This window comes from Acanthaster planci, linkage group LG08 (genome assembly GCF_054643075.1).
Source record: "Acanthaster planci isolate LZ-2023a linkage group LG08, COTS_SCS, whole genome shotgun sequence".
In the NCBI taxonomy this organism is placed as follows: domain Eukaryota; kingdom Metazoa; phylum Echinodermata; class Asteroidea; order Valvatida; family Acanthasteridae; genus Acanthaster; species Acanthaster planci.
Window position 1 is genome coordinate 11,123,174 of NC_141784.1, and position 24,704 is coordinate 11,147,877.

Consider the following 24,704-nt stretch of genomic DNA (forward strand, 5'->3'; position numbering starts at 1 on the left):
TAACAAAAAAGCCAGAAAACCATTTTTTCAAATGTCAGTTCCTGTTCAAATGTAAGCTTTTGCCATGGGCGATTATATTGAACTTCTGGACCCTTTATGATTTTTTTTTATTACAGACATTCTGTGATTCTATCTGAGAAAATATCTGACCATTTCAGTCAATTCTTGAGCTGAAGATCGACATCGCCTCTGGCTATGAAAATAAACGTGGACCACGTTTGTTAATTTGTAATCTATCTATCTATATTTATATATATTTTATTCTATAGCATGAAAAATCCCGTGTGGGCGTGATAACCTGAAATTCTTGAGTATATTAATTCAATGGATGAGATAGTTGGGTCAACCCAACTACAGCGCAACAGGACCGTCCCAATTGTAGTTGGGAATGATGCCATAGTTGGGCGTAATACACGTACACGTACACTGGCGTAAGCACGCCGAGAGGCACGCAAACTGCATCACTAACTTATATCCAGTACCTGAATGACCGGATGACTTAAATATTTCATTCACGCTCTTAAATCTTAATTAAATGTACTAATAATTCAATTAAGAACATATTTTAACAAATTTCGATTTATTTTTCTTTTTATTTTAGGTCGTGTACATAGTTACGACTGGTAGTAAGACTAAACTGACACGTCACTGATACGTAGAACGCATGCGCTCATTACGGGCATAATAAAATTTTTCCACACGGCACGCCATTTTGGAAGGAGCTCTTGCACACGGCACGTCGATAAATGTTTGGTCCGTGCGGAAAACGCGCTCAACCGCTCCAGCAAATCTCGGAAAGTTTGGACGAACTTGACGTTTGGTAAGGTCGGCTCCACGTGGTGTGTAGGCCCATAGGCTCCACCAAGCAGGGACGGCTTGCCCCCAATTTTCACAGATGGTGCAGTGCACATCCCCGCCTTTGTCTCTACGAGCGCGGTAATGCATACACGTGGTGGATAAGATGTGGATTGTAAAGTCAAGCTGTAGGCTGTGTAGGGCACCGTGTTGTAAAAAAAGTGACTGCACTGTTGTGGCGGAGCTATATAAGAAGCTCGTGGGAGGGCATCTTGTCCAAAAGCTAACACTCGACTCCTCGGCGGACACGAATTCTACTGAGTATGAAAAAAATAGCTTTTTGTGATAATAGGCAACTCTTTCAATTCTCATCGGTCATCGCTTTCCCTTTTCTCTTGAAGGAAATCTACCTTGACTTTTCTTTGTTAACTTTGAGCCGCGCTCACCTGCGAATTTGAAAAGAAGAAAAACAAAGGTAACGCCAACAGGAAGGCGCAAGCGTAACTATAGGCCTAATATAGTCGCGTGCTATAACGGATTTATACAAGGTATATTTAAAAATTTACGTTTTGGAACACGTGCAAGGAAAATCATGAAACGAGAATGGGTATTTTCAACTTTGTCACTGACCTTCACGCTGGTGATGAGTACTGGTCTGTTGCTCTTTTCTCCTCTTCGATGCACTGCTGCCGAGGCAAATGATCCCCACCCCACAGAGGCACAAGATCATTACCAGCTGACTCACGGTCAGCAGCCCTTGGACCACCATGAGCAAAAGGAGTTCATACGGCAGCTGTTCGATAAGTACGGAGACAATGACGGGTGGCTGAGCTTGGAGGGGTTCTCGTTGCTCATGGGCAGCATCGGGCTCGGCCCAGGGCCTGGGGGCCACGACCACCGTGAGCTGGAGGGAGCCGGTCAGGATGGACCCACTCATCACCGTCACGTTGAGCACCACGATTGTTTAAGTGCACTGCAGGAGGCAACGACCCACGAGGATGCCGAACCAACCTCTATTGGACCCATCCATGCGGAGGACCAACACCATAAAGAAGGGCTTCTCGGATCAGGTACAGGGGTGACCAAGGCAATGCATCGTGGACATCATGATGAGATGGAACTTGGAGGACCCACTGCGGTCAGAGACGAACGGGAGCACGGTCATCTAACCCAGGTACGATAGGTTCGGTACAATGTCATTTCACTTTTGTCTCACTTGCCCGAACTTGCTTTTGCGCCTGACACTGCAAAATTCAATCCATCGAGGCCTCCAGCATGTCTAGTTTTCTTAATATATAGGATAACCTCCCACTCAATCTCAAGTAACAGGCGAGCGTGTGAAAAACCCCCGCTCATGGATACATGTTGGACTAAATCCAGTCACTTGATCACGGTAAACGTGCAGAAAAATGGTCGAGCGTATTGCAGTCATTATAAATGCTTTTGATTTGCCAAAAGAAAAATGAAGTTATTCCTTTTTAAATACAGGCAAATGTAATTTATTTTAATAACATTCTGGATTTTGAAAAATGCATTTTTGAACGAAACAAGGACTTTCTCATATCGTTTTCCCTTCAGGGTATATTAACTAGTAACAAATCAAACAATGCATCGTGCACTTTTAGATTTTATAAGGACGAAACACAAACTGTTGTCATTGTAGCCTATTTAATTATTTCGTAAAACTGACTTTAAGAATAGAATTGACTTGTGAGCAAATGTGAGTATTTTGTATTCGGTAACTCGGTTTCATCGGTTTATTGAATAAATAAACAAAAAAGTATCGGAAAGTCTTTATAATTATGATAATTTCTCAACCTCTGATAGTGCTGTTGTGTTTCGCCAATGACCCTTTTCAGCTGGTTTTCGACTTTCAACTCACTTCATTATTACCTCTTTTAGCTGTCAGATAAATTCTACACACTGAGTAATTCCACAGTCAAACCACAATTAATATGTCTGTACAAAATTAAATGAAGCCGAAGTCGACGAATCGCGTTTACGTTATATACCATAAAAGTATCATGAACCTGCAGTCTTGACCAATGGCATGTTTACATGGCTTGTCACCCTGGCCTACTTAATAGTCACAAAGTCAGCGCACTTTCTCTAAGGAGGTAAAATCGTGCGTCCCCGAGGAAAATTTCAAAAGCGCTGCAGCTTTGAATTTCAAGGGGGAAAACGGAATAAGTGACGTGAGTTGTCAGATGAAATAAATCGTCTTAAGTGTCCAGTTGGAATAGTTAACCCTAACCCATTAAATTTTGGCAGATTTATTTGTTTTTAAGTCACAAAAAAAACACAGAGTTACGGGCTTGGGCGGGAAAGAGGGCTAGGGTTAGGCCTATCTGCCAATGTGAAAACGGTGGCCAGCTGGTCTCAAAGTCATGTGTAAAACAGATGTCTTGGCAGAAGAGGTTGTGTAAGTTTCAAGCATAACGGCGTACTGCCCCGGCTGCTGTGAGAATAATCCCGTAATCTTGCCTTGACGTATATGAATGGGTGCCTTGAAGTAGGAAGTTCGTGTCCAAAAGTAACTCTGACAGTAGACCAGTTGAGAATCACATTTTTATAGCATTTCCTGTCGTCTGTGGAGTTTAATGTCGGGGAAAAGCCATGCTTCTACCCCTTTTCCGCTCCCTGTCTTAGTAATGAGCGAAAGGCCTCGAATAATCCCGTTTTATAGAGATCACACGTATTATTTTCATGTCAGTGCTTCCATCATCTCACGATTGATTTTATGTGGGACAGACATGGAAAGTGGATAAAGTGGACTGTTGAATACCGAGCTGTGCACACATCGCGATACTCCTGGCATTTTCATGTATTAAGTCTTGTGCAGTATTTGCGATGTGGAGGTAACCATAAACCTTGAATCAGTGTCTTATACTTTGACCTGCTCTCCACTCATTACAAAGAAGCAATATTTTACCCACACGAGGGAATTGGGCTTCGCCTGTGGGTTACCCTTGTGAACGTGAAAGGCCTGATTTACGTCCATGTGGCTAAAAGGAAAAAAAAGTTTTTATTGTCGTGAGGAGATGGGCGTGTTTGCTGCGATTATTCGATACACGTGTATATGACTTGCCCAAATAATGAAACTTCACTCTCTCCCACTGAAACTTGGGCAAGATGATAATACATACTGGATTAAATTCATTTCATCCAATACATTTTGTACATGTGGATCGCGGCTCCATTCCAAAAATAATCGAAGGTACATGTATAACAAACTTGGTTCATTTTTGTGTTCCAACCGTGTGTCCCGAAGGCATCCGTTGGAGACGAGTCTCCCACAGGCATCTGTTAGAGATGCCCATGTGCCGTAACTGGGAATTGACTTGCGTTGATCATGTCCTGCATGCAGTGAAGTAATGATCACTAGATCTGAGGGCATTGGCGCGTTGGCAGCATCATAGTCCAAACAAGTATCCACTAACCATGGGAAATCTGAAGTGAGATTTCATAGATGCGACGACCACCAGAATTAGAAGCCATTACTGCGGTGGCACAACACTCGTGGACAGGTGGTACGCGCGCGTTACATGCCCCTTCGACCGATAAGGTGTTGTGATATGCCAAACGCACGCGCGCATCAAGCAGAAGAATGTGCGTGTGAGTGTGGTGCCACCGCAGTTATGGCGTCTCATTGGATTAGTCTACATAATGAGGCTGTAATTTCTGCTATATGTCGGGGGTATTATCCATACTTTGCAGGCGTCAGTTGTTAATTGAGCTATAAATGTTACCTTCGGAATCAGTCAACTTGCTGCTCGTTTATTCACTCGTGCATCTTTTGGTCCTTTCGTTCAAGTCGCACTTTCGTGGGGTGTAATTACACAATTTCATGTTAACATTTCATTTCTCAATTTTCTCCTATTATTATACGGGTAAATCCTCTCACCGTTGCAGAACAGTGCCATTTGTCCATGTCAAGGTTTCATTTTACCGGCGTAGAATACCGGGCCAGGGAGAATTAACTTCGTTCCGTTTCCTTCTTGCTGATGCGAATGAAAGACTTTCGAAATTTGAGAAAATGTTGCAATTTGACCCGGGCTCTACCATGGAACAGGTCCAACATTGCGAAGTGGTTTTAGAAAACTGCGGGAGGGCATATATCCCGTTGTGTTCCATTGTAAAGCACTGTTGGTGATTCTTTTCACGAGAGACATTGTCGTGAATAGCGAGCGTTCTGACTTAAAGATAGTCTGTACATGTATATTGCAACAGCAATGACAAAACAATTATTGTGAAGTTGGTGGCAGATGACGGAAACTTAATCTCGGCTTATCTAATCCAAACTAAATTGAGGTTGAAGTTTTAGAACAAAGTAAAATTTGAGAATAAAGTAAATAAGATAAAGAAGTATTGGACAGGAAAACGTTTAATGAACACAACCCGAGCATGTGTGGATCATAACTTTGGAACTTTTCTAAAGTACTTGAAACTTTGATCAGAATTAAAGTAAAGGAACTCGGGAAACGTCATACTCGGGGAACTGCTATAGCGATTGGAAACTTCAGTATCCGTTCCTTCTACAGTTTGGCCTCGCAAACAGAAGGCAAGATTGCACACCCTTAGCCATAACGGTACCTGGTACAAAAAGCGGGATGCTGGCTGGATACTGGATTCATCTGAAGAAGACTCTCCCCAAGTTCCCCCGACTTAATATGAATCCAGCACTGATTGGAAACCTGCAACTTCGCACTAGTGCAGTGCGCAGGATTCAACAGCATGAGCCGATTAAACTTGTCACAGGTATTTTACCCTTCGCCACTTGGAACAACCATTAGCATAGTCGTCATCACGCAATACGCGCTAATGCCCTTGTTTATTTTCTTAACCAATTTCATGGCGTTTTCAATCTGGCAATGGGTGGCCTTTGAACCCGATCGTATCCCGCTGACGTGACATCACACAACAGTTGGCTGAATTTCAGCCCATGGGGGTTAGACGGCTGGCGTGGAGGTTTGAACTTTAGAGGGAAAAAAACGTGGACCTACTCAGTACATCCCACAAGTTGGTCTGTCTTTCGGATGTCTTTCGTGAGAAGTTCACAGCGATTGCTGTTTGGATAACACCAGAAAAGTCTCGGGAAGCCGCAGCTGTTGACATGATATTTAATAATATAGATCGATTCCTTGAACTTGTGGGATGTCCGCACGGTGTTTGCTTTCCCCCTAGAGGAATCCCTACGTATTCATTTCGTTTTACTTTCGCAAGAAATGCTTAATACGCCCGCTGTTAATATTTAGATAGAACGTATAAGAGCGGACGTGATTGACGTGTGATTTTGACCTTGTGATCTTTCATCGAGCTCCAGTGAACGTCGGTGGCCACCCTCCGGACCAGGTCGCTTTAATCGACATGCAAGTGGACCGGACAGTCTCCATGTTGATGCCATTTTTTGCCCGGTGGGATCAATTTGTCCTCGTTTGCATGCCCGCTCTGTTGATGGTCGTCATGCATGAGGAGTGGTTGGGCCGTCAACAACTCATCCAAATTGTCGAGCATGGGTAGAAGTTATGCCGTTATTGAACCCTTTCCCAGTGAATTTCAACACTTCCTCCGCCCCTTTGACCCCCCACCTGAAAATGAAAATCCTGCTAAACATAGTGAATTGGACTTTGCCAGTGTAATTACAGCCTTTCAAAACGTGTGCCGAGAACCACCGCTGAAACGAAACGTTTTTGTTTCAACAAAATCAAATGACATGCCTCAAAGTTGGTGGGTAATGTCTATACGGCAAAATTGGGCATATAAAGGGTTTAATTCGATTAATTTCCGTTTGAAGTTCGAAGATTTAATTTAAATCCCTTTACCTGTCCATTACAGTTTTTGTCTTCGCGATTGAACCTTTATAGCCTGAGGTCTATCGGCTGAACCTTTCTAGCTTTGAGTGTGAAGGCCAGTGCGCCATTCCTTCCCCAGAGGAAATGGATTCATCAAAAAAGCATACTGTCACGTCATAAATCACCTACCATGGACGTTTGAAAAAGCATTGACACGACATTTGTTTGCCTGTAGACAACTCCACAGAAACAAATGGAAGATGCCAACGTGTCGAGAGCACCCGACGCAGTTACTTTGCCAAATTCCAGAAATTTACCAACGCAGTGTGGGGATTTTGAGACCACAGCACAACTTAGTATTGAACCTTTCCAGGAAGAAAAAGTTACCAGAACCCCGACAAGCGTCCTTGTGAGAACACCGGAAATTCCATTTGACTAATGCCTTTTCATTATTACTGCAAACTTTACAGTTGGTACCTCCATGGCTATGCCATGATTTCTACCAATGTCACAATATTCGATAAGTCGATGTAAACGTAAGAGTAAACTGTTACCAATCTGTTACCCTGGGTTGCTATTTCAGGAACTTACGTAAGGCGTGTTAATTCCCTCCACAAAGGATATGTATCGGTGAACATGCAAGTAAAATGATAAAACCCCCGAAAGGTCTGGATTCTGTTTAACGGAACAGAAATACTACAGGCGGATGCGAAAGCCAAGCGAATTTGACGTTGAGAGAGATTTGCAGCGAACTTTCTCCCGGCTTGAAATGATTTCAACTTCGACGAATTTGCAGCAAATATTTGATGTGATGTCACTCATTCACGTTTGTGTTCGGCGCATGTGCTTTCGTGTGAAGTCGTAACTGGCCTACTTAATACAGTCACTCTTCACAAAATGGCTAGCCCTCAATGTTCCGCGAATCTCTGCGTAGGGCACTGACCTTTAACGTCACATATCCGCGTTTGAGTATGAACTTACATATATCGAGCCTCCTCTGCATGTGCATACATTTCATCGAAAGCCTCTAAACTGCATATCATGTGTTAAATTGGCGAAGTAGCTGGAAAAGCCACTTTTAATGGGCGTATCACTCTCAAAACCACGGACGTGATGACTCCAATTCTCGTCAAATTTGACTCAATCTCCTTTTAAATTAGCCTTTGGACAACACGATCTTCATGACGCTATGCAGGCAATAGCATTGACATATTTCAATATCCGGGCTTTGGACACTTCGCATTTTACGAATGTGGATATATTGCCCATATAACGCAAACTGCAGTCGGTGGCTAAATTCGAGTTATGTATTACCTATTTTTTCTGCGATGGACGTTACAGGGCCATTGCAACTTCGCAACTAAGCAGGAAAATATTGCAGTGTTAGAGTAATAACCGTTGAAAAATACGAAGTGCCAAACTTACATCGTGCTTGATTGTAAACGAGCTGTATAGTTCCATTTCAGTGCAGTGACGTGCAGGGCATTTGCCTTTTCCCTGTAAGTTCGCGAAGGTGTGTCTGTTTGGAAACATAATATATATTTATTTAGGCCTACTAGACTTCAATATCATTTTGTCTGATGGGGGAATCTATTCCTACATAGGGAGAACAATTTGTTTGATGTCAGTTCCCCATTTTCTTCATCGTCACATTGCCGTATAAATTAAAACAAAACGACACAAAACCAACAAATACCCGTAAGTATGAATCTACTCTAGCTCATTGGAAAATGTCTGTTTTTTCCGGAGAGTGATTCACACATATTGTTTGATTGGACATAATGGACTCTTTTAATATCAGAAAGTATCTATTAGGGTTCAGTCACAGGTCTTTGAAGATGCCTCTGGCTCATAGCAGGTTTGTTGCCGGACAGCTGTGATGATGATTATCGGGTTGACAATTGAATGGGTCGATTCTTTGCATTGATGCATCATACTGATATGTTCATTAATGGAACTGTATGGTAGAGGGTCGGTCTTTGTAAATATTGGCTTAACAAGTAAACGTCTCAATGGCACATTAACGTTTTGCGAAAGGTTTATCAAATAAAAAAAAAAACGATGCTGGAGTCTAGTGTAATACCTGATATATTGCCGTAAAACACGGTAAAAACGAGGACGGGATAGCATTAAACATTATAAATGGTATATTGGGACATCTGTTATGTCTGGCAGGGTACGTTGGTCATGGTTTCAAACCATAAAGCCACATTTTTTTATTTTAAGGATGGCATGTCAAAAATAAAAATGACAGGTTATGGTGGTTGTTTCGATCTGCCGTCCCACGATCTGTTTCCCACGTTTTGATGTCTGTGAACGATGCATAAATACATTCAGCATTTAAAGGTTCATCTGTGCGAAGTTTAGAGTAGCATGTACTCAACTCTGCATGAGAAAATGCTTGTAAGATTTAATAATGTTCAAAAATCATTAGATTTCAATATCGAAGTCATTGTAGTGTCACCTCATATCTTTCATTCCAGGAGCATAATTATCGTGTCCTTTCAGCAACGACGATTGCACATTTCCCTACTTTTGAATTGGAAATGGAAATCTAAGTGACATTACAAAACATTTCACCGAAAATTTTAAAAATACCCTATATTGTTCAGTACGTGTAGAAAACGTATCGCCTAATTAATACATATATTAAATATTCAAAGAATTAATCGAAAAAAGGGGTTCAATAGATGTAATAACAAAATGCAAAAAAACCCCTTTTTTATGAATGCAGTCACCTAATCAATTCATCGTAAAGTAACCACAGTTTTAACAACAACACAACCTGGTGTGCAGTGTCACATGATCACGGATTGAAGTCATCAAAATATAGGCATACGTCTTCAGATTGTAATTTATCAAAGCACTGAGCTGATCGGAGAGATAAAAGTTCCCAAAGTGGCACCCAGAAATGAAATGGTGGCAGAAGAAAACAACAAAAATCTGAACAAAAACAAAGTTTCTCCTGTTTATTCTGAGTAGCATTACATCGTTCTGTCTCAATGGATTTGAATACAAGGAAACTGGTCACGGGCTGGAGAAATGTTACACTCAAATAAATTTACCCTTTTGGGCAATGTGGTGACAATTTTAAGGTTAAGTCTCAGAATTTATTTGTAAGTTTTCCAGCTTTGCTACTGCGATAGTCATAAGCTTAGCAGGTAACATGAAATGAAAAAGCGATTAAAATTCAACATCTATTTTGTTTTTAATTCGGCCGAGAAGGGGTTAATGGATCCATAGCATGTGAAAAGCATAAAAGTGTAGCTGCAAAGCAATGCACTCTCCAAACTGAGGAGGCCTTGGGTGGGGAATCTGCCCTCTGTTCCCTACATGGTTTTGTCACTTAGCGTTATACAAGGTACTGAATTTCAATGAAATGTGGGCTCACTCTTTGGGTGAATTCATTTTTTAAGGAAATGCGACCCATACATCTTTTTTTGTTGCCACTGCTTTCTCTATCAGTGTCTTTCCGTCGATACACTCCTGCATATCTTTGAGATACCGGCCTCCGCCACTGGCCTGACGGAGGAGCAGTTCATCCAGATGTGCCCGGTGCTGCTGCAACAACTCGACAGTCACGTCTGCATGCAGTTTGATGTGCACGGTAGCGGCGATGATCACGATAGTCATGGGGTTGACTACGGGAGCCACGGAACAGCGACCCACAACCACGAGGACACCACTCACGAGCATCGCGATCTGAACGTGACAGGTGGCGGGGCGAGCAACCTCGCCGCACACAGTAAGTCCGAAGCGGAGTGCGACTCTGGCGTCATGCCAAACTACGTCATGGCCTGACCGTCACTGACAGATGTTTGGATATTGGTTTGGATGGAGTGCCATGAAAAGTTAATGTTGCTAGTTAAAATTAAATTCCTTTTCTCTTGAATTAGCAGAATGGGAAAGGAGCTTGTTGAAAACAAAAACTTGTTCCATAGGAAGATCATCATTTTGTCGTGGAACGTCGGAGTTCCATTTTAGGTGGCTGCGTATTGGATCGTGCTGCGTCCGAGTAAATGAATATACCTGATTATTTATTTTCCAATTCCAATGGAACACTGTTATAACAAGGTCCTTAGGACTTTACAAATACCCTTGTTATAATAATTACCTTGTATTAGCAGTAATGAAAAAGGCTTGGGACCTAAAATTGTACAAATACGACCTTGTGTTAACAGTGCTCTTATCTGTGTTCGGCTGTACTGTTTTTTAAACATAACACAGTCTGACTGGGTATCATCTGCTTGCGATGAATTCATTACAGCAGTGTCTATTTTGTCAATCACGCTTCTCCCTTCCCCTCCTGGCATTTTTCAGTATGGGGCTACGGCATAGCGGCAATAACCCTCATCAGCTTGGCCTCCATCACCTGCATCTTGGTGGTGCCGTGCATGCAGCACTACCCCCACGTGTACCACCGCCTCTTGTCCTTCCTGGTCGCCATGGCAGTGGGCACGCTGGCCGGCGACGCCATGATGCACCTCATTCCGCATGTGAGTCATAATTATCATTTCAGGCGCTTCCTCGGGTTCCGCAGGAGCTAGGTATAGCCATTTTCATGAGTCGGGAACCAAACAGAGAGCATTATGTTCCACACAATTTTCCACAAACTGCTTCACCGTATGCAACCACGAGAATACAGTCTCATCCATAACCTTAAGGGAATACTCGAACAAGGTGTCATATAGATGCCAAAAAGGCGCTCTGTGCAACTCTTATGTGCAACACTACTGAACGTTGCTCTCAGAAAGTTTTGTCAGAGTCCACAAAGGTTTCCGATGAATAATGAATTCTAAGATGGACATAGGCCGAGGTAACCACCATTTTGGATCAGTTATCAGATAGACATGTATATCGCATACCCATCCCACCCTTTATGGCTCAATGTGTACCGTGTACTTGAATTGGAAATTATATTTTTATTTAGTACTCTTTAACGGAATCTGAGGTTTCTCCTTAAGACAAGATCTTCCAAGACGTATTCATTTGGATTCTTACAAGCCTTCACTCTCGATGATGCAGTCCCTAGGTATCCACGTTCACGACGAAAACAAGCCCCTGATTGAAGGGGGAGGAGATGGCCACGCCCATGGAGCCCCAGAGGCTGAGAAGCAGCAGGCCAACAACGCCGTCTGGAAGGGTTTCTTCGTGCTGATGGGAATCTTCTTGTTCTTCATCATCGAGCAGCTTATGGCATTCTGCCAACAGGCCCGCAAAAATAGAAAGGTAAAAAATAAAATCCTTTGTATTTTCACACTTGATGGTTGTGGTCATGTCACCACACTGCGTAAATGCCACGAGGTGAAGTAACCCCAACAGTCCCAAATCCTTCGATTTCAACCCTAGGGGGTTAAGGTTAAAGTTTTTTTTTCATCCCCCTTTTGCCCATCTCTAGAAGAATAGGACAATCACGAGGGGAACTACTCCCTTACATGAGGCTGAATTTGGCCTCCATCAGACATGGCGACAATGCTGGCCGTTGACACCAAATCCCACACCACAGGTGGGAGCAACGGGAAAGACAACTTTTTACCAGGAGAATGTATGAATAAATTGTGGGGATTAACCAGGTTCTTGCTGCGTCCGTGAAAATTGACCATAAACCGATTTTGACCATTCAACTGCATTCATGTGGGACTGTTACACGCAGTTTCACTCTGCACGGACGAAGTCCGCGTCGACTTTTTTATTAAAAGCAAACACACACACACGCATGCTCCGAAGTATAAACAGTCTTTCTAAGGAATGCCATCTATTTTCATGGAAACCATTGTGTTGTAAACTCATTGCTTTCTCAATTACACAACGACGTATATGTAGGGTAATACTCGTGTCAGTCTCCCATTGCAGCTTTTTGAAAGAATATAGGTCTTACTTTTCAGGTTCCCGAAACCCATCAAAAAGCCTCTGAGAACCAAACTGAAATGTACATGAGAGATATTTTGATTACGTGATTTATTGCCCATCTGAAAAAATATTTACACTGCTCCTTAGTGCTGATACCGCCCGGACTTACTCCCTTATACCGACAGAGTTTGCGAAGTGGTTGTTTCTTTCCTTTTCACACATGTACGTCAAAGCTCATTATCAGTATAATTAATCTCTACTTCAACATTAGTATCATGGACTAAGACAGCAGCCTTGAATTGGCCTCCCTCTCCAACAACAAAAGTACATATATGATCTCTGTTGTCCGTTCTTTGAAGTCTTCGTTAAGTAACAGCAACCCCCCCCCCTCCAAAAACCACAACGGGTCCGCTTCACTGATGTGGCTTCTCTCTGGGGGCCTTCTCTGTTAGTTCTTGCCCTGTATGCTGTTTTCATTCCATTTCAAACTGTATTCTCCTAATGTAAAGGTTGTAGTATATGGGCTATACCGACTTGCTGAATGTCGCTGTCTCGCAGTTCTCTTTGAACTTCGATAGTGTACACTGCGTGGTTTCACTACAAGCGATTCTGTTTGCAGGGGAATTAGCCTTGCCTACTGACAGCCCTCCGTAGGGGCGTAAACACGAAAGTTTTGTCGGGAGGGGGTGGGTCAGGCCGGTCAGATTTTTAATGTCCGATTCTTGCGAACAGGTGACAGATAGGTAGGCGACAGATAGGTAGGCCTACAGGATTACAAAATCCATACCCGGGAATAAACTTACACTATGAGTTGCAGTTGCATTTAGCAATGAATAATTTCTTGCAAAGTACCTATTTACAAAAAGTATGGACGCAGAGTAACACTAAATATTGCAAAGAAAAGAGATCAAGACATGAAAGAAGAAAAGAGTGTCCATTCCGGACAATGGTATTGTTCGCTACATGTAGAGCATAATGGGTTACGTTTGCATAATGTTGGTTCAGTTAAGCCTTTCACAGATGCTTGATTACAACATAGGCAGAAATTCATGAGGTTACGCTGGCAGGAACACCAGAGATACTATGATTACTCAGGCATATGCTGAAAATTTGGTGTTTTCGTCACATCATCATGCTGGAAGCCACACAACCGCTGCAGGATGGATTCAAACTGAAAACAAACAAATATTATAGAATTTTTTTTTAACTAAGGCTCACATGATGTAAATATGGGAGAGTTTGACGGTTGAAGATTGGGTCACAGTTTCTGTGATTCGTCACAAGAGGAATATGTTAAGTTGTCTTCGAAATTTTACTTCAGAATGAAGTGCGTATTACTCGTAGAAATTACCACTGCTACGAGAAATTCAGAAACATTTGTAATCAGGTAAACAACTTTAAACAGTTACAGACTGACAAGCGTATGATTTCTCTCAGCAAACGAGGCACGTAGGCGTGCTGCGTTGAATTTACTGGTCCTATTGTACGCTCACATGTATACCAGCTGTGTTTAATTTCCTTATACATGGTGGTAGCGAACGCCGACGGTGCGCAAGATGTCAAGACGCAACGTGGGAGAGACGCTGTGTGGCGTCATTCCACCAGCAAAATAAACAAAACTGCGTCCGAACTTCGGAAATGTTTTGCATGGCATGCTTCTGTTAGGTGGTGATACCACCTCCTGAAGCCAAACTGATATTCAAGTAGGTGAGGTACTTTGTTGACAACTTGCGCATCACCTGCATCAGAAATAACAAACAAACAAATGGGCAAGATGAGTGGTAGTAAGCAACAGAGGGATCAATGCACGCCCGTCATGCCAACGTGCATGTTTGTATTAGAGGTCTACTCCGGCGACTCTACGGAGACAAGTTGGTTAAGTTGGAACCAAGTTCAACTTTGCCGACTGTTGTTTGTCCCTTTTCGCGTCAGTCGATGTGTTCTATAATTATGATTGCGTATCATTGAAAACTGATCGGCAGTGCCCTGTGCGTTTCTTTACATTGATATGGAAACCAAATCATAACCATTACTTCCGTAGTTCGTTTAACGAAACCTGCTCAGCAAAAGGAATTTTGCACACAAACTCCACTCATTTCGAACACACCTAAGAGTGTCACAGGGAGTCACAATGTTTTGCAGTAAGTTTTTTTTTCGCTTGGGAATATACAAGGCAAACATTGATAGAGACGTCTGACTCCAGCTCTGTAACACGGGCCCGCGTCACTACCGATTGACTTGAAATCAAAAATGGCGGGCGAAGCAAGTTCAATCTGCGCACGCACACCGCGGACTGGTTTTAAATGCGCGCGAGAAAGTGTCTAGTCTCGGGACAAGCCACAGCAATTAGTCATCCAGCAAAAACGAAGCAAATCCAGCAAAACTGAAATACACCAATTTAGCTCTATACTTGAGTTACTGTACTGTTATTGTACCCATATCACTTGTTTAACCAAATGGGAAGTGCACTCTCTCCTATGCCTTGCATTGCCCTTACACAATAGCCTAATTTGCCGTAACCTTGCAAAACAGGCGCAGAGGACTACCAAAGTACAGCGTGCCGACTCGAAGAGGAACAGCCAGCGTCCCCTGCACAGCAACCAGCAGGACGACAGCGATGGGCCGCAACAGGAGCAACAGGAGCTGCAGGGAGAGTACAAGGAGACGAACCGTAGCGACGCCATTGGCGAGAAACTCTGCCACCACTGTGCGCCCACCACCACCACGACTGCCGTAGGCTCCAACAGAGAAATCAGTATGAATATTAATTCCAGGATTCTTCTTTTTTTAAGGGACAAAAAGCATTGGCGTACTTAACTACAGGTGGGGACTTCACCCCAGCATATCCTCCACCTATGTACAAGCCACAGCTCATTTCATTGCGATGCCCCCCCCCGTTACTGATAAAAATTCATGCTCTTCTCTTCCCAGTTAATTGCATCTCACCACCGTTAATTGTTAACACGGTGGTGTAAGGGGAGAAAGCAAAAAGGTCCCCCCCCCAAAAAAAAAAAAATCATGTCTCCGTCATACTGTTGACACTGACACTGAAATTAATTCTTCAGACTTTGTAGCAAGTAAGTGACATAGGCTTTTTGCTTCATAATGTTCTGATCAGTGTTCCTCTTCCAAACAACCACTGGTGAACTTCCTTGGTGTTTTCACCCAAAAATTAGTACGGAACAGCATGCTCCTTCTGGAGGATTTTGAGTTGATCACCCACACCGACCAACCCTCCACTTCTAACCGTCACTGCCACCATCACCACCACCATCACCACCACAGCGACCCCGATGACAACGACCCAGAGGTTGGTCCGAGCCACCGCCACAGCCACAGCCACGACCCGACCCCCGTGGGGGACAACAGCATCGCCACGTTGGCCTGGATCATCGTCATGGGGGACGGCTTGCACAACTTCTGCGACGGGCTCATTGTTGGGGCAGCCTTTGCCGACAGCATCGCCGGTGGCCTGAGCACAGCTATTGCCGTCATGTGTCATGAAATTCCACATGAGTTAGGTATGCTAATAACTTTATGAGCGTCTAGTTAATAATTAATTGCTATATTTTTGTGCATTGTTTTCCATAACGATGTTGTTTTTTTTAGTGCCACCAACCAAAAATATTTCATGCAGCACAAAAATATTACATGTACATGTAGTTTTGGATTGCAACTCTGTGTATCCTTTACAAAGGATTTGGTGAACTGTTACTTCAAATTTTTGTCAACATTTTAATGGGCACGTATTTTGGTGAAGATAAAGTTGTTTCAGAGCAAATAATTTGCCTTTCCTAAAAAGTCATTTTCACGTCGGCGTGGTGAGTGCTCATATTTAATTCTCAGAATTAACTTTCGAAAGAGAACATCCTTTCTGAGAAAGCTTCAGCCGATTATCAGCTGATCATCAGCTGATAATCGGGTATTGTTCGCTGGCTGTGTAAATTTGTCGTAACTTGTAATTTGCTCCATTTTCCGACACTCTCAGGCGATTTTGCCGTGATGCTGAAGGGGGGAATGTCCATCAAGCAAGCCCTGTTTGTCCAGGCTATCTCCTCCGTCCTTGCCTACATAGGTCTGGCCATAGGTATTGCCGCAGGTAACATCGAGTCCGTCAGCATGTGGATATTTGCCCTGGCCGGAGGAATGTTTGTCTACATCGCTCTTGTCGATCTGGTGGGTATATTCTTTCGGGGTTTATTGTCTGTTGGGTCAGGAGGAATTAGGATGTGCCCTATAAAAGTCGTCTGTTTGAATGTGGGTGCTAATGATGTCGTACCTTTAGTGCGGCATTTGATGGTCTGAACTTTATCGGTTATAAAATAGTCGGACTGATAAAGCCGCTTCGGTGTGCTGTGCGCAAAACAAGCCCGAGTGCAACAGAGAACGAGTGCAACAGAGAACGAGTGCAACAGAGAACAAGGGCAACTGATACTAGAAATATCCACAGAAATAGGTTTTAACGTGTTTTCAATAACGGGGAAGACTTTCACAAGGTTAAAGGATATACATGTACTGTATCATGTCGATGCTATATCAATGATTGTTTGAAATCCTTTACGCTGTAAGGATCGGGGAAAGGAATCCCGTCCATTTATTATGTCTGATATCATCACAGACCTCAGTTTCGTCACCCAAGCCCCAAACTGTTCCTCCACGAGTGCCCTGCGTTCATTTTGGCGATTGTGTAACGGAAATAGGACGTAATCATTTGTTGATGTACACGATAGGCTTAAGCTGGGGACACGGGGATTTGTCATGAAAGAGCTGTATTCTGTGGGCAGCTCCACCCCCCTTCTTCCCATCATGAGAAAACAAGGAGATGAAAGTTGTCTCAAACTTTGGATTGGCATAGAGTTAATTTCCGAGTGAGAGTGGGGTGTCTATTTTTACGTGCTTCCAGCTCAAGAATACATTTACATCTGTGCAGAAAAAGTGGGATCTAAATGAGAAGGCCTGAAATATGGTTCATACTGCGCTAAAAAGGATAAGGAAGTTTTTTCTTTTTGGTGAAAATATCCATGGAAGAAGCTTTGAAATTGCCTTGAAATTGGCTCTTATTTAACATCAGATAAACCACAAAGTTTCCTCTAAGGCCACTGTTTTCCTTCTCTTAAAACTTGTTTCTGTTCATTTTATTGAAAAAAAAAAGAGAAAATGTGGAGATTATAAAGCTGGAATCTCTGTTTATTACCACCACATCGCTGACATTCTCAATTTGATCAATTCTCAATACGGAAGTGCAATTCTCAATACAGAAGTGTTCCCATTTATACATGTTAATATTTATATCATTGCACACCACAAGCGGTTGAATTCCTTTTGCATCATGTGCAAAAGAAGTCATTCCAGTTCTGGGCTATCTTCCAAATCAAGTATTAGCTGAACATAAAACTTATCTCATATTGTTCACTAATTGCATTCTAAATTTGCTGTTAAAAGAGAGCCCTCTTCAGCTATGTGTTCGGTTGTGTACAAAGCAAAGTACGAGGTTCTTAACCGGCAAAACAGATCTCTTGACCTTTATCAAGAACACAGATTAGACAGAGGAGACACGAGCCGAGTGCAAAACTTGTGTGCACGTGCAAAAAAAGGTGGAACTATTAGAGCGCAGTAACAGACTCCCAGAACTGTTTAGGTTGGCACCTCTCATTGTATTAACAACCTGTCTTTTATACAGCTCAGGCAGGACCGGAATTGCATGACTGCATTTACATTGTGAAGTTCATTGAACAAAGCAATGTGGAACACAAATGGCAGATTTTTTCTTTTTGAAATTCAGCCAACCAAGAGTTCATTCAATGAAATCGCCCACGTTACAAACACGATGAAAAGTCTGTGTGGAAATCTGAAATTCAAGAGACACAATGCCTTCTGCCAAAGTTTTCATCCATGATTGACTAAGCTTGTACTTTCCCCCAACCTATGTCAATGTTCTGCCGCTTAAAGGTGAGGTTCATATACCTCAGGCGAATGCGACAGTGAATTAGACGTCATGAACAAGTATTTGCCAATGTTGGCTCGAATTGAAATTGTTCAACATTTAGCGACCTCGCAGCGCGAATATTTTCACAATTTTCCGTTCTTGTAAGTTTTCGCGCCAAGTACAAGTTGGCCCTAACCTTAAAGAGACTCGCTGCAACTTTCTGGTACGAAGTTACTTTTCAGCTTCACATTTATAGCACAAGGGTTAGCTTTTATCTCTTCGAAGTTTTACGGCGAGTCAAATTTAATTTGTTTGGACAAATTTTCGGAGCAGAAAAAGAAGTGCAATTTTGACACGATTCAAGAATTGTAGAAGGGGGGGATTTGAAGCAAGGGAGGAGGGATCGAGCGTGAACTACGGTACGAAAGCCCGCTCCCATTTCGTGCTTTTGCGCCTTTGCCAGTCACATTGACGTTATTCAAAGTCTCATAGACGCGGGTCGAACAAAAAGTAATGGAGAGAATTTTTTTAGTATAATGCCCACGCTGCATTTTTCTCGGCCCCCCCTAGTTCCCGGAACTGATCGAGACACTGAATAGCAGGCCCAGCAAGAAGATCCAGTTGCTCCTCCTTCAAGGTGCGGGGACGATCCTCGGTGTTGGCATCATGCTCCTCATCGGCCTCCACGAAGATTGGCTACGACAACAACTCGAAGGTTAAAAGGAAAATACTTTACAGTGTGCTATATCTACATGTACATGTACTGTATTAAGCCAAGTATTTTACCTAGTATATATTGATACATGTTTTATTTAGGTGGGTTTTTGATCACAGTCGAGGTCCTCGTTGTATTTCTGGACGGTAATTGGATACTGTATATTTTTGTACAGGTAGGTCTTGGAAGTTGATGATCATTTGTGGTAACTTTTGCATTCATGGTCCTGCAATCGTGTGCTACCGAGATGTATGCAGCATTTACATGCATCTAAGTACTCCTCAGCATTAAAATAAATAAAATGTTTGGTTGTGGGTTCCTCAACTGTAAAGTTGGGACACTTTGGGAGTCATCAGCATCTTAAATGTTAATTAGTTGTATTGGAGAAAATTCCTTAAATTTCAGGAAGAACATGATTGAAGATCTAGAAACCGCTGGAACCTTTTGAAAGTGTGACCCACCATTCCAAAACCAGGCTGAGAAGAGTTCTTTGCTATTTGGAAAATGACACCGATATACACACGAACAGCGCCAATTTCACAACCTTTCCTCCCTCTACGAACTCTGTTTCCTTCAGGCAAACTTCGCACTGTGAGTCGCTTTGAAGTATGAAACTTGGAGGGGAATAAGCGAGTTCCGAGGCTCTTCGGGAACAGCTACGCGCACGCGCAAAAGTCCGTCCCATCAGCGCAGCTATAATATCTTCTGACTCACGCGCGCTTTGTTCCGAAAGACCTTGGCTTTTTGAAATAACAACTGGCACGTTGTCAAACATGAAAATTACCCACTTCAGCCCGGTTTTGGAATGTTTGGTCACAAATTTCAAACCTATGCCTAAATAGTCCTTTTCTTCACAGTTACACATGTTGAGTATTATCCCCTATGTAACTGCTACCACCGGACAATTAAAAGAGAATTGTTTATTCCAACGTGTATGTATCAATCAGGAGTTACAGTGTGGACTCCACAGCAAATTTTCCCATAGACAGGGCATATTCAAAAGGAATAATTTAATTTGGGGTGGGGGTAGAGGGCTGGGTTTTCTACATTTTCTGACATTCTGTTATTTTCATATTACGCCTTCCGCGGTTTTTCTCTCTGGATTATTTTTAGCAGTCCCACAGCTTGCGTATTTGCCAGACAACTTGGCAAATAAATACATGTGGATGTAGCCTGTTGCATCACCTTTGCTGGCCCAAAGTGTTTTGCCACAAAGGCCAAAGTTCATTTGAAGGGCTCGCACAGTAGATACAGTTATACGGTGGCGGTGCTTTCCTTTATGATACTGTAGAGTCGTGTGTCCTTGGCCTGTGGCCATTAAGAGTCACTATCCCCCACTTTTGGATTATGGCGAGTATGAAGCACCTGATACCCAACCAAAAATGGCGGGTACCCAATTCGAATGTTGTGTTTTTATTTAATACATGTAACCGGACCCTTCCCTCGTCGCAAACTCCAAAAGTGACCATTGAGAGCAATGTGTACAGCATTTCATGTATTAGTTGCCAGTTGAAAAAAAAAGACATATAATTTTTTTTCTGTCCTAAAGAATGCTTTCAAAATACTATGGGGGAGAGCATGCCTTATATTTCTGGTTTCGAGCTTTTAGTGGTAATCACCGTTTCCATGAGTAACCGACCATTTGGGTAAACCATGCCGTCCACATTCCACTAGAGGTTTTCCGAGGTTTTGGTACGTGGGAAACAGCACTGCCTCTTGGCTTGTTTATTTACACTGTATATTTGATGTCATCACAAATTTAGATACCATCGGTTAAATCCTTTGTTTATGTACACTAGTTAGTTTTCAACTCAAGAAGTTGTAAAATTAAGAATTACTTGTTTTACTGTAAAAATACGTAAGTTCAGGGTTTTCTATCCCTTTTCTTACCACTTTGGAAATTGTTAATCATGGAAATGGGACTATCGACAAACCACGAACAATGATTACAAGGGTGCAAATACACTCTGCCCATCGTGCATGTACGTGTACTGCCGAATACGCGGATGGATACATTTTTTGGCAAGTAACGACAATGTCATCAAAGCCTTGAAGTACATGTATAAGGTTTGAAGTATTTTATTCTCTTAAGCTGTGGTTCACAATTTCATGACGAATTTCACAACGTAGACTGATGCACGCACCCTATTTCTTTCGACTGTACTTTTTCAAATTTGTACGTGCCACCCAACACCGACCCGCCAAGTGAATACATGTACGTGCCATTACACAGTACATGCACAGGTACGTGTACAAGTACAATGGAGCTTCACGCCAGCGCTCGAAAGTAGTACCGCCGAATCCAAATTGTTAGGTGTTTACAGGATTGGTTAGTGAAGGGGTTTAGAAGATCAACTATTAGACGAGACGTGCGTGTAGTAGTAGTAATAGATACGCAGCGATCGGGCAATATCGGTTTCCAGTGGCGTATCAAGGTTTTGTGTGGGGCAAGGGGCAAGGGGCAAAGTGGGATTATTTCTAAAGGTGGACTATTTTTTGAACCCCCCCCCCTTAAAAAATCTCCCCCGAATAAGTAAGGCAGTAGAGGCTTTTCCAAAGTTCGGCCCTTTGGATTGCTACAAAGAATGAAATCTTAACAAAACAAAAATGCCAAAACTGTCTGCTTGTCAACATGGTAACCTGGCAACTTGCCCCCTGTGGATATACCATTGTTGGTTTGTTTGGTGATGTCACGTGACGTGTATTTAGATCTCGTTATTTGTGCAAGAGATGACATCTCTGAAAAACATATTTTTAAAGATGAAGTCAAATGGGAAACGTATCATTTCGAAATTATCCCTTCAGCATTTGCCGGGATGATGACATCATCATTTTAAATCTCCAAAAATTATTTACGTTGAAGAAGTGGTTGTCGTCCACTTTCAAAAAACTACGGAAAACAAATCTCAAATGTGAAAAAAAAAAACTTTGATATGCTTTCGTGCTACTTCGTCAGCAATTCTTGTATGGTGCTCAGAATACAACTCTGAACATTTTACTGATGTGGTGGGAGAAGAGAAATCCGTCCCTTATAAGATTTAATCCCACATTACTGCATTCCGTGTTACCCCAAGATGTCGAGATCACGTGATTTTATGCTACGATCAGTAATGTTGCCCAAGATATGGTTTACCAGAAAGTGTTAATGTCTACCGCATTCACTTTCCAAAGTCGCAGTTGAAAACATTTCTTTTAATTTTGTCTATTATTTTGGACCTGATGACGTCATGACGTCATGAAAGCAAGCACATTTCGACATCAAGGTCTATTGCCAAGGTCTATGTTAGTACATGTACATTGTTTCACGTTAAATGGAAGATACCAATGTATTGATTTGAGTGTTTTTTAATGAAGCAAAGGTAAGACTACTTCAACACCTAGATAAAAGATCGATCTACGTGTATGGAATCCTTCCAAGCTGTAGTTCATCTAAGTTTAGACTGTGGTGGTGCTTGAAAATCGCAATAACGGGCAAATTAGGTCAAAGAGCAGGCAATTTCAGAAAAGATCTCGAGTAGGCCTATGTGGTTCATTACAGTTGAAACTGGTCTGTTTGTGTGCGAAAGATACACCCTTAGGCTGTAGATGACCGTAGATCCTTTAGGCTGTAGATGACTGTAGATCCTTTAGGCTGTAGATACACATTTAAAGAAATTGTATCTGTACTTTACTATTATTTCAATGTGGGTAAAATTTGGAGTTGATTCTTCACTCAAGTCTGACCTCTGAACACAGCCAAAATTGCACTCAAATGTTTGACTTGACCCCGGCCAGAATCGTTTTCTGTGTTTTTTTCCCCAGTAAGGTGTAAGTTGCCTGAACCAGTTCCAACAGAAATTTACATACATTTTACTGTACTGCCACCTCGCCTATCAGCCACTGCGGTCACTCTCGACGTGTGCTACCTTATCATCAATGATTATTTGTTGTTACAATGCGTAGGCTATCTTAACAAGTTAAAACTTACACTTAAACTTGAACACTTCCATGCGAAGGTCGGGGTGACACGTGAAATTTATACTTGCAAGTGTCAGTGATCGTTTGTACGCTGTTTTAAATATTCTAAACGACCAGAACTCACAGTGCGATGCAACAGTTTACTGGGTCACAAGCAATAAGAAGGGAATAAAATAATATGCTTGGTTCAGGAATGAATGGCGCGCACGTGGGTGGCGCACAGCCCAGCCACGTGACGAGCTCTTGACCAATACGAATGGCTGAACCGCTTAACGTAGGCCTACTGTACTTATAAGTCGTTATTTGTTCTACATCACGCCTGAAGAGACGTTTACAAAGTTGCTGTTCTCGTTCTGCATATCAAAAACACAGTTTTCACATTCCGTTCAGTTTCAGCGTCACATTATTAAACGGGGTACGATCACAATTAAATACATGTATACCAACGAATTAATGAAACGTGATCAACAGCCCACCGATCAGACGACGGGAATTTGTTCAGGTGTTTATAATTATATTTCTTGACAGGACAGATTGGACAGTATTGATATCTTAAGGTCACTTTCCAACAGAAGACACGGTAATGCCTACCGAAATTTTACAGGTGGCACGTATCACAATATACTTCTTGTTAAACCAACGTCAAAACCGTGTGTTGTTCAAACCATATGCATATAACACCGAAAAAACTGTCCTGTTAGTAAATAAGTAATCCCAATTGCGTATCTGCATGAAGATATTAGGATATTAAAATTGCCCACTCTCTAGATATTTACTTTAAAGATTCACATGGAGTGGATGAACGAGGTAGCATTATTTTGCTAATCGCCCTGCGACCAATTAGGGCGCTGTGAAGGGCTGAATGGCACGACCTCCGATCGTGAGCTTATCACTTCCTATTAGCAAAGCGTTAATTAAATATGTTGGTTCGTCAATGGCAACGCTTTGGCACGGGCTGAGTGTCGGCTCTATGATAAAGGTGTTCATTTCGTCTCCTTTATAATAACAGGGTGCCAAAGGCAATGAACACCATGATGAAAACATGGCCGTGCTAAAATCACAGTGTGGTAATTTATTTTCTCACTAAGTATCACTGATCATGTGTCTTTTGGCGATATATTTCAAATTACTGATTATCGGGATCAATATTGGATTGACGACTGAAGTGTAGTGAGAATATTTACAGCAATGAAAGAAAAAGAAAAATATTGAATTGACTTCGTTTCACTTGTGTAACACATTGAAATTGTCTCCCAAATGTCCAATGTCCAAGGTTATTAAATTAGTATAAAGCATCTCCCTAAGGATACTTTAAATACATGTACATTGTATACAGGTTTCATCTTGTAGGCTTGCTACCATTTACTAATGCTGTTTCTTTTTCAGTCAGATTGTACCTGTCGTTTATTGCCATGCAGTCTGCACAGAGCAACTCGGTGAGACATGCTCTTTTAACAGACGTGTACAATGTACAAATTTATGTGCACATGGATGTATTATTTTAATGCAAGTCTGTATTTCAAGCTCAACAAACAGTATTTTAAATGTCGACATCGTGAAGGACCGGTTCTCAATTGAGATCTGTTACAGATTAATAACAGCACTGATAAGCATAGATGAAAGTTAGGTGGATTGAAGAGAAGCACAATAAATGTTATCATGCCCCAAA

General features: G+C 42.2%; 2 protein-coding genes across 2 annotated transcripts in view; one reads left to right on the forward strand and one right to left on the reverse strand.

Moving 5' to 3' along the window:
* Positions 1 to 24,704, forward strand: part of LOC110989224 (metal cation symporter ZIP14-like) — a 25,286-nt gene extending 582 nt beyond the window's left edge. The window contains exons 2-9 of the mRNA XM_022253452.2: positions 602 to 1,969; positions 10,053 to 10,332; positions 10,908 to 11,083; positions 11,613 to 11,816; positions 14,970 to 15,192; positions 15,614 to 15,958; positions 16,426 to 16,613; positions 18,934 to 24,704. Of these exons, the coding sequence (XP_022109144.2) occupies positions 1,388 to 1,969; positions 10,053 to 10,332; positions 10,908 to 11,083; positions 11,613 to 11,816; positions 14,970 to 15,192; positions 15,614 to 15,958; positions 16,426 to 16,613; positions 18,934 to 19,083 (2,148 nt within the window). The 5' untranslated portion in view covers positions 602 to 1,387 and the 3' untranslated portion in view covers positions 19,084 to 24,704. The remainder of the gene's footprint in view (positions 1 to 601; positions 1,970 to 10,052; positions 10,333 to 10,907; positions 11,084 to 11,612; positions 11,817 to 14,969; positions 15,193 to 15,613; positions 15,959 to 16,425; positions 16,614 to 18,933) is intronic.
* ccdc13 (coiled-coil domain containing 13) overlaps positions 12,409 to 24,704 on the reverse strand; it is a 101,279-nt gene continuing 88,983 nt past the window's right edge. Inside the window, exon 20 of the mRNA XM_087140053.1 lies at positions 12,409 to 13,608. The gene's annotated coding sequence lies outside the window, so the exon portion shown is untranslated. The remainder of the gene's footprint in view (positions 13,609 to 24,704) is intronic.